At 36.3% G+C, this 10,863-nt stretch overlaps 1 protein-coding gene across 1 annotated transcript in view; it reads left to right on the forward strand.

Annotated features, from left to right (window-relative positions):
• The first annotated feature begins 6,465 nt into the window (after positions 1 to 6,465).
• Positions 6,466 to 10,863, forward strand: part of LOC106959592 (cerebellar degeneration-related protein 2-like) — a 13,012-nt gene continuing 8,614 nt past the window's right edge. Inside the window, exons 1-4 of the mRNA XM_015052278.1 lie at positions 6,466 to 6,692; positions 7,879 to 7,991; positions 10,233 to 10,381; positions 10,460 to 10,630. Of these exons, the coding sequence (XP_014907764.1) occupies positions 6,611 to 6,692; positions 7,879 to 7,991; positions 10,233 to 10,381; positions 10,460 to 10,630 (515 nt within the window). The 5' untranslated portion in view covers positions 6,466 to 6,610. The remainder of the gene's footprint in view (positions 6,693 to 7,878; positions 7,992 to 10,232; positions 10,382 to 10,459; positions 10,631 to 10,863) is intronic.

Here is a 10,863-nt window from a genome sequence, read left to right on the forward strand (position 1 = left end):
TTTCCATATTTTTACTTCTCCAAACCAGCCGCTTGGGCAAATTTCTATCCCTGTGCCTTTGCAATTCCCTGAAGCTGTGTGAGAGAGATTAGCTAAATTCATCTTCACAGAGTTTTGTTTTACCCACAAGCCCCAAGGCGGGAGATTACTTGTGAAATTAACTTTTTTTTTTTTGGTTTAAAGTTTCCCACTTCCCTCTGCCAAAAGGCCTTTGATGTTGCAGCTCACTGATAACACAAATCCAATTTCCTCTTATCGCAATTCCCAATATTCTCTTATCAGTGTTGCCATCTAGAGATTCCCTGTTATCAGAGTCTTCTTCTCACCATTTCTCTTCCTCCCAATTTCCTGTTTATTGCATTCTGGGTGAGTAAACAACACAGATGTACCTGTGTGAAGTGACATCTGCCTTCCTCTGATTAAACTTGCAGCAATGGAAACTTTTGAAGTTCTAAGTATTTTATCTATCTACATGTATACAACATCCTAAATTTGCACCCTTGCATATTGCTTTCGTTCTGCTTTTTTTTTTTTGTTACACTTATCATCCAGACAAAAATACCCAGAGTAAATACAAAAACAGATTTTAAATATTAATTTATTCATTAAGGAAAATGCTGTTAAAACCAATCAGATCCAAAAGAAATTGCCTACCTAAATTTAATAACTTCTTGTGCCGCATTTAGAGATCACACCTGACTACAAGCATTTGTGCACCTGGCAACGAATCGATTACATCCCTGTGGATGAGGGTATCCGCGCATCCTTAAAAAGTCTTAAATTAATCTATCTAAAATTAATAAATTGAGTTCTTCTCATTTTTTATTACAGAAAATGTAAGTTAATCTGAAATACGTCAATATAAAATTTTGTGATGGCAAAACTATTTTATCTATGTAATTTGTTTTTCTTGTGGGACTTTTCTGTCAGGCAAACATTTGAGACACCTGCAGACTATTCATTGCGTTCTGGCTGCTAGGCTAACACACCCTTGTTAGCTAACCGTATTTGATACATCGTATTTACCCCTACGATGTGGGGTAAATGCGTAAATACGTGTAAATACGTGTTACCACAAAATAGGAGGTTGTGGATGGAGAAAAAGCAGAACACTGAGAGGGAATAGTGTAATTGTCCAGACTTTTATTCAATCTTCCTTCAGCAAAACAGAACCAGTCTCTGGCCTTCATAAAAAAAATAAAAAAACACCGAAGAAGAAAGAAACAGCTCCTCTTAAAGGTACAGCACAACTTAGCTATCGATCATCTTTAGTAAATAACTGATCTTGTACCCACATTAATTGAAATACAAAAACAAATCATCTTACACTCGTCACTGGCTCACTTCTATTGCCAACCCGTACAATGTTACAGCTCTGGAAAAAAAATTAAGAGACCACTGCACTGATCCCCATTGAAAACCTCATGGTTATTCCACCAAATATTGATCTCTGAACTCTTACTGAGTTAAAACATTAGTATTGTTGTTTCTAAATAAATATGAACTTGTTTTCTTTGCATTATTTGAGGTTTTTATTACTTTGACCATTTCTCATTTTCTGCAAAAACTAAGTTTTTGCTTGGAATTTCAGAGACATGCTGTCAGTAGTTCATATAATAAAAGAACAATGTTAATTTCACTCAAACATATACCTATAAAAACTAAAATCAGAGAAACTGATAATTTAGCAGTAGTCTCTCATTTTTTCTAGAGCTGTATATTTATTATGTGCAAAAAAACCTCTGAACTATTTATAATAGATTAAATTTTATTTTGTGCATTTCTGTCATGATAAATACATTTCACTCATAATGGTCTTAAAAAGTCTTAAATTTGAAACATGCAGATACTCTGTGGGTGAATTTTGGCCATCTTTTCAGACATATTTGTTTTTTCAAGAACAAGCAGTCAGATTAGGTCAGGTCACTACACTTTATATGTTTTTTTTTTTTCCCAGTCTATTGATGTGAAACATGCAAGTGTGACAAAAAAGCAGAAGAGATCTATAAGGCAAAAATTTTTCACAACACTGTAAAGGATGTATATCTGTGACAAAAAAACATGTTCATGTACAGTATGCAGTGTGTTTGCTTGCTTGTGCCAGTATCTTTGTCCTGAACCTATATATGATCCCGGACGAGACTTGACATCACGGGAATCTTTGCCAAACGGCTGGTTGCTATGGCAACGCAGCATCCCCTGCTCAGCGCACGAACACAACCATCCTTGTCTGCTTGTGTTCGTGTCCAGAACAAAAGGCTGAAAAATCATTCAACAAAAAAAAGGACAGCAGAAAAAATAAAATGGCTCTGCGCCTGTCACAGTTAATATATACAAAAAGAAAAAGCTTTGAAGATGAAATTTGAACACACGCGCGCGCGCACACACACACACACACACACACACACACACACACAGACATATTGAGGATATGTATTGAGTCGGTGTTATGGTTCTACCCCAGAAGCGCATCCTTAAATCCCATTACAGCCCCTCCCGACTCCCCCAACAATATTTAGAGGTTCCAACTCCCACAGCCAAGACATTTGGTGTGGAAACGGATCAGTAAAGCCCCAAATCTCTCTTTTTAACGACTCATTACCAGTTTCTGCTGCACATTATTGTCACCACTTCAGAGCCTCAGCAAGAGGCATCACCAACCCAGATCGCCTCAGGGAAGAGGAGTGGCAATCATCTTATTTGCCTTGCACACTTGACTGTAATATTTCATTTCCCCTCTTTAGTTTATCTGCCTTTATCATTTGCTCTCAGATCCATTATTGTTCTTCTGTCTCAGAAAACATGACTGGAAATCTTGTTTTGCCAAATCCAGGTGAATTAAAAGAGCGCATGGGGTCTCACTCTACTGTTTGTGACATTTCACACCCCATGAAATCCATGCTGGAGCTCAGCAATAGTAGAAAGGAGGAATAAAAAAAACCCCCACCACAGCTGGAAGTGTGGGTTGAAGAAGCACAAACAGTATTGATTGCGAGGGAAAAGATCACAGTCATCCTGTCGTTCTGAGAGGCCGAGTTCCCCGCGGAGGAATCCTGCTTCTTCTTCCTCAAATCTCCCTGACAGCCGCAAAACTGAAACGGAGAAATCAGGGAGGAAAGGTGAAGCAGGAATCGAAAATAAGATGAAAAGACTGTCTCTAGGAATGCCTTAAAGGGGAGAGGCTTAATGTGGGAGCAACTAATGTACAGCCTCTGAATAATGTGATATGGTGAGCAGGAGGTGAGAGACTCAGATAATCTGTGAAAATCCATTCACACCCAGCTGCAGGTTGAAGTCACAGCTGATAAGCTGCACCTTTATGTCTGGCCTGGAAATAATGCATGACAAACAGACACAAATCCATAAAGGTGATATTAGAATAAAATCAAAAAAGTTTATTTGTTTCACTCATTCAAATCAAAAACTGAACTGAACTATTATACAAACGCATCTTCCACAAAGTGGAGTCTTTATATTTGATAAAAATTTGCTATTGAGTCTTTGATAGGAAATAGTCAATAGTGATACAATAAAGCAGAATTTTTCAAGCAGAAATTCGGTGCTATAAACAACATAAAGATGTTGGTTGCTCACTGGATTCTGTAAGGAAACATTCTGATGGAAAGATTAGTGGAAGGAAAAAGTGTGGTAGAAAAATGTGCACAAGCAACAGGGAGAGGCACGACCTTCTATCCATTCAGCAACACCACCAGAAACATCCTACAAGAAGGGATGAGCTTCAAAAATCCACTGAGAGGAAAAACTCTAGTTGAAAAGGGTGCACAAGAAATAGGAATAAGCAAAGAGGATTGTGTAGCAAAGAGCAATGAATAGTTTTGAGCAGGAAAACTATTCCTCAGGAAGAACTCAGGAAGAGTTCAGAAATCAATATTTGGTGGAATAACCAATGGAGTTCAGTGCAGTGGGCTCTTAATTTTTTCCAGAACTGTGTATATAACCAGGTACCGAAAGAAAATTATACTAAATCAGCTGTACAGTCAAAATGAAACGAGTGCTTTAATACAAGCGTCTTGGTGTCCAACTTATCTTATTAGCACCAGAGAAGAAGAAGTTCCACTAAAAACGTTGTAACTATTGGTGTAGGTGGAAGCAGCAGAGCTGAAGCTCCAGCTGAGTAATCATTGAGTCACTCCATGTGAAATGTTATAAAATACTCGGATATGAACAGACGGATGTCCAAAACCCAGGAGAAAAAACAAAGATCCTGAGTTAATAACAGTTTCAGTCCCTGCAAGATTATTGTTTGGTTTTCTAGCAGCTGAGTCATAACAAAACCCTTTTTGTTATTTAAGGTTTCTGTGAGACAATTTGTTATATAAAATTACCAAAAAGTAAAACGCCATAAGAAAGAATAAGATGGACAAAAATCTCCCATATTTATTGGCTCAAGATTATCAAATAATTTATGATCAGAAAGACGTTTCCCCAAAAGAACATATCCACCAAAGGAAACATTTTTTTGTTCTCATCTGAAATCAAGATCTGCTTCTGCAGCTGATGAAATACTTGATTTACTATGATCTGTGGATTAGCTTCCTTTGGTAATGTTGTTTTATCTTTTTAAATGAATACATTTACTGACAATATCATATTCTCTTTGTCTCCAGACTGAATAAAGGATTTGTAGTTGAATCCGACTCTCTTGAGCAGAGAAATTAAACAGAAAATGAAGCTACAGTGCCCCCAACTGGTAAGAAAGAGTACTTACAATGGCTTTACGGATTTTTCATAAATTGAATCACAAAACTTTTTTCACATTTTTGTGTGTGAAATATGTAAACACTTGTTACTGAAACTGTATAAAAATAACATTTAAAATATAAAGCTGATTCTAAATTTTGTAGTTTTTCAATTGGCACAAAAAAGAACAAACAAATAAATTGTATGTCAATGTAGAAACGACAAAATAAGGTAATTTAAAGTTATCTTTAATTTATTTATTTCTGCTAATTCCTTCTTTCAAGCCTAAATTCATCCCTCAGAGCTAATGGTACAATGATGCTTAATTTCTTACCGGCCAGAGCCACCCATGGTTTTTTCTGAAGACTGAGCATAATGAGGGATTTTACAAAATATGTAAATTATATGAAATAGCTGAAGTAAACAGAAGTAGTGTAAGGATATGTGTACATTTTTAAGGTTTGAACTGCTTTTCTAGCTGAATGCATGTGAAAGAGCTCAAAGGTTAAAAGTTGAATGGTTGAAATAGTACAAAGTGACACACTTTGAGTGTGCGTGCTGCTAATAAAGAAAAACAGAATTTCAAGCCAGAGGGGGAAGTCCAATATGTTGTTGGGGTCATAAATGTATATTTTTAAATAAAGATATTGCAAACTCAGAATTTCATTTATTTGTTTGATTAAATTCTGTTTCTGTTGTTTACTATTTTAAAAATGTATGTAATAAAATGTATTTTACTTTCAAGCTAGTTGAAAGAGAGAAATTTATTTTTTCGTTGCAGCGCCCTCGTGTGGTGATGGTGAAAATGTCCGATACAGTTTTCATGCAGGAAGCCCTGCTTCACCCTAGAGCAGGTGTAGAAGGGATGTGAAACGGCGGTAGATGAAGACCGGAAATAGGGTTAGGTTATTCTTCACAATAAAGGCACGACTTTTTGTTTTGTTTTGTTTTTCGTTTTCAGAAAATATTCGCTTAAAAGTCCTACATATAGAATAAGAAATGATCTACAGCAAAATTAAAAAGTAAAAAAAAAAATTACAATCACTTAATTAAATGATTAATTATGTTTTTATTTTAAACAAGTTTCTTTCCAGCCACAATAGAATAGAATAATAAGTAACAAACTTCAACCTTACATTTTGTAAAAACCACTAGATCTCCAATATCCTTATTTGGAATCACAAATGTTTATTACTTCTGTCCTATAGTTTAAAACTGATTATATTTTTGCTGCATTTTCTTAAAATGACAGGTTTCTGTCTTCTGTTTGCCTGATTTCCTCTGTCAGGGGTGATTTTAAAAGCATGCTACAAAATTTGGTCTCCAAAAATATTAAAAGAATTAAAATTATAAATAACAGTTTACACTTTTAGGTTTATTTGGTGAGTGTTTTGGCATCTTGTTCACTGCATGATACATTATTATAAATGTATAAAAATAGCCTGATAATTTTCATTTTATTTTTTGTATATGATATATACAGTGATTAATTGGTAAATGGAAAGTACATATGGTTTGTTCTGATACTAAAGTGACAAAATCAGTACATTATTTAATTTTATTTTTGCAATAAATCTTTGCCAAAAACAATTTTTTGTCATTGACATAACTGCATCTGTACTTCTAAATTACTCTGACTGCCTAAATGAAGCCGTAATTTTAATAACCCTGAGGTTACTTCTTTTAACTCGCTAAACACGACTTATTTTGAAAATCCAGACCGGAAACGCGATCAGATAGCTTCCCAACTTCACTAGTGGTGAGCTGTCTATCCGTGTGACCGTTAGTGGGTGCCGCACACCGGCCGCTGCAGGCGGGCAGTCTTTTGGAACCGGTCTCTCCGCTGCTTTTAGCTATGTTTAAAAACAGAAATATAACTTGGATTTTCTGACTGGTTTTTAGCGGGAAGATGCTGGCAGACATGATTGTCGAAGAGGAATTTGAGATCAAGGAGGAGGAACCGTGGTACGACAAGCAGGACCTTGAACATGGTACATTTCCTTTCTGTCTTTGTTAAGGAACCCCTAAAAAGCAAATATATGTCTATGCCCTTTTTATTGACTGTCAATATGCGATGAAAGGTTAAATGCAGCAACAAATTGTAACACATAAACCAGGAAGCAAATCACTTTTAAATCTTTATGTGGCAGATTTGATTAAATTCATGTATTTAAGGTATACGACATGTGCTATTTAAGACACTTGTTTTTTCACAAAGCATCCAACTTGTTTTGAAGATTTTATTATTTTTTGTTGGATGCAGAAAAAGGCAGCCTGGCTCAGCAGAATATTCACATATGCGGCAAAGTGAGGAAAAAACAAGAGCCTTGTTTAAGAATATCTTTTTCTTTTTATGTCTTTATTCTGGTCTGTTCTCAAACTGATGGGCGTTTTTTTAAAAAACACTTTTATTTGTGTTAAATTGCAAATCAAGTAAGATGGAATGATGCAGTTTTGAAATGTGTAAATGTTACGTGTCTCCTTGGAACAAATTATGCTTTGTTAAAGCATCAATTATAAATTAAAAATAATGAATTAATGAATTTGAATAGTGAATTTTAAGTTTTGCCATAGAAATATTATGTTACAACAATTTCTTCTTTATTTTATGAATGGCATCACTTTTTGTCTTCGCCATAAATAAGAGAAGAAATACATTTTCTAAAATTTTAATTGCCGTTTGTTTGCTTTATTCCACACTTGCAAATTTATTCAGATACTGATTCAAATATTGATTCTGATAAACTTTAATGTTTTGTGCAAAGTTGTTTGCAAATATATTGCTCCATCTTTGTACATTGTACACAAGAAAATTATTAATTTCAAAGATTTCTACAGAAACATCAAACTTTTAAAGTGTTCTTTCTTTCCCCTAGCTTTAGCGGAATATTGTAGCAACATCATTGATTCTGACCAGGATTAAGTTTTTAATCTAGATTGGAATAAGGAAATCTAATAGCACTGGTTGTGTACTCAAAAGCTGTGTTTTTGCGGTGAGTTTAAAAACAATCCTTATTCAGAAGTGGAGAAAATAACAGGTTTATGGACAAAAAGATAGCAAAAAAATAAAACCCTCTTAAAGCAGCTTGCAGAAGCTCCCTATGCCCGTTCTGGTGGCTCTAAACGTGGATAAAAAACAGCGCCCGGTTCCTGCTCACCCCCCTGTCTCTCCTGCAGACCTGCAGCTGGCGGCCGAGTTGGGGAAGTCTCTCCTGGAGAGGAACCGGGAGCTGGAGCAGGGCCTGCAGCAGATGTACTCCACCAACCAGGAGCAGCTGCAGGAGATCGAGGTGAGGAGGAAATGGTGCAACCTTTCTGATGTATTGCTTGATGAAACGCCTCCTTCACAAAACCATCGGTTTGCCCTAAAATTCGGCCTAAAGGTCATGCTACAGTCACGCTGCGGGATATTGCTTTAAAAGTAAATCCCAGATTTTTTTCAGACCACATCCAATTTTCAATTTTTCTTGTTTTTTTTTTCCTAAAAAAAAAAAAAAACAGGTCTTATAAACGACAAAAAATATATTTTCAAAAAGTAGTTTTTAGTTGCATCATTCTTTCTGTGAGTTGGACGATTGAGAAATTTTGTTTAATTACAAGAATATAGTTATATTGGCAGGAAAAAAGATGCGGTTTTACCAGAAAAACTTTTTAAAATTACAAGAAGGAAGTTGTTTGCAACTCTTTCTTCAAAAGAGACACAATTATTTCCAAGATTGTTTCAAAGTCCTGCTACTGATAATAATTTGGTGCTGGTGTGTTAAAAGATTAAGTACTAATCCGTAAAGCTTATAACTTCACAAGATTCTCAACATTTCTCATTTTAACTCTTTATTTTTCACATTTGAGTTCTCACAAAATTATGACTTTATTCTCCTGATATAATAACTTTATTCTCATAATATTTTGACTATTGTCGTTCGACTGTATTCTTGTAATATTATGACTTTAACCTCATAATTAAGAAAAATATAATAGCTTTTCCCTAGTACTCTGTGGTGGAGTTGACCTGAATTCAACGTCCTAATAAATAACATGCTTGTCAAACAAGATGGCGGTCCTGAGCGTGGTGACATCACTCCGAGCTACAAAAACCCAAGGAGTGCATTGGTGGAAAACCCCCCAGATTTTCCAAAAATTAAATCTTCAAAAACCAAAAATTCGATTAGTCGCTGAAAGTGGTTTAATGCCCAGCCCTATGCTGCAGGATATTTTACCTGATATGCAAAACCGTTTTCATCTGGAGCTGACAGATGAAGCGTCACTGAACCATGACCAAACACAAAGTCTTGCAATCTGCCGATTAGGCAACAAAAACGGCAATTTGCTGTTCCCGTGGAGAGCTGCTTCTTTGTCCTCCACTGCATGCACCGTAAGTAATGATTTCAAGATTCCTAACAGGTCCCCAGACTTTAATTAAATTTATTTCAATCAGGTCAGCCTTGGGTGCCTGAGTCCAAACGAATAACCTGCTCATCCCTGCTGGTTACCAAATTAATCTCTTAAGAGTGGAAGTATTATCTCTGATTTACTGCGACTCTCAAGGGGACACCCATAAAAAACATCTTTGCTGCTCCTTTTTTTTTAAACGTACATTTAGTTCCTTAGAAAAGCGTTCATACCCTTTGATCATTTTCACATTTTCTTACGTTACACCCACAAACTTCAATGGATTTTAATGATATAGACCCACATTAGCCAATATCCTAGAAAACTGGTTGGACAGCAATGGTAATCATATCCATTTCTAATCAGAACTTTATTCACTCATCATTGGTTTAATAATCCTAATATCCCGCCTTAGTGGGTTTTAAAAGCACAAACGGGGTTCACGAATTTATACTTATGGTGACCTTTATTCCACACAGATTGAAAATTATACCCAGTGTTGTGTGAGGTGAACATTTCTCTCACCTGAGCCAATTTTCACTCAGCAGATAAGCTGCAGAAAGTCTCAGCATGTTCTTTTCTCAGTAGCTGATAAGATAAATTGCCCTTGGAGGCATTGAAGCTTACCTAAAACATTAAAGGTGTGCGCCGGAAAATAAAGACGTAGAAATTCATGATTATATTGTGGATTAAATATAACCAATGGTTAACCATTAATCAAAGGTTAATTACTGCTTAGGAAAGCAATTATTAACCACACATTTTACCTTTTTTTTTTTTTTACATTTCATAAACAATCTATGTGGTATTAACTGTAATGCTGCATCAATTTATTTACAAGTTTCACTGGGAAATTACTTCACTTATAACAATAAATTTTTCCCATGTTAAAAGTAAAATAATCTGCCAGTGGAACTCATACTTTTTCATCAATATTAAGAAATTAGTTACTCATAACTCCTACTATGTATTGCTGAAAAGTTAATTGTATTTTTGACTTATTTCAAGTGTTATAGAAACTAGACCAACAATACTTTCTTAATATTTTGTGTTGAATAGCTAAGAGCTCCAAACACGCCTACCAGGACTTTAGAAATCGTTTTCTTCCAGTTCCCTCAAACTTAACTTTCCCTCTTTTCCAGTACCTGACGAAACAGGTTGACCTCCTCCGGCAGGTCAACGATCAGCACGCTAAAGTTTACGAGCAGCTTGACGTTTCCGCCAGAGAGCTGGAGCAGAGTAACCAGAAACTGGTTCTGGACAACCGGACGGCCCAGTTGAAGATCCACGGGTGAGCGATCTGATCTGGAAGGAAGGCAGCAGGTTTTTAATATTCCTTCTTACCAACCCTATGTGACGTTCTGTTCAGGCTGATGGAGACGGTGGAGCTGCTACAGACGCAGGTGGAGGAGCTGCAGCATCAGGTGGAGGAGCTGAAGCTAACTCCACGTCAGTCCCAGCGGTCTCCGTGCGGAGAAAGATGGCCGCCTCGCGGCACTCAGAGCGTGTGCTGCCTCCAAGAGCTGCAAAACGCACACAGGTGAAGATGCTCCCATTGATTTTGTTGCCGTGGGATCAAAGTCTGAGATTCATATATCTAAAATTAAGGCCTTAAAATGTCTTAAATTCATGGGGGGGATTCCTGTTGGTCTTAAATTTTGTCGTTGCAGCGTTATTTAATCTAATAAATGTTTTGTTTTGTTTTTTTTTTTTGGGGGGGGGGGGTTTAGCGGGTCTTCTCTCTTGGGAAAAATTTTGAGTTGTATGAAACAA

This window comes from Poecilia latipinna, unplaced genomic scaffold, assembly GCF_001443285.1.
Source record: "Poecilia latipinna isolate Pla-1442-1.1 unplaced genomic scaffold, P_latipinna-1.0 Scaffold1098, whole genome shotgun sequence".
NCBI classification, from domain to species: domain Eukaryota; kingdom Metazoa; phylum Chordata; class Actinopteri; order Cyprinodontiformes; family Poeciliidae; genus Poecilia; species Poecilia latipinna.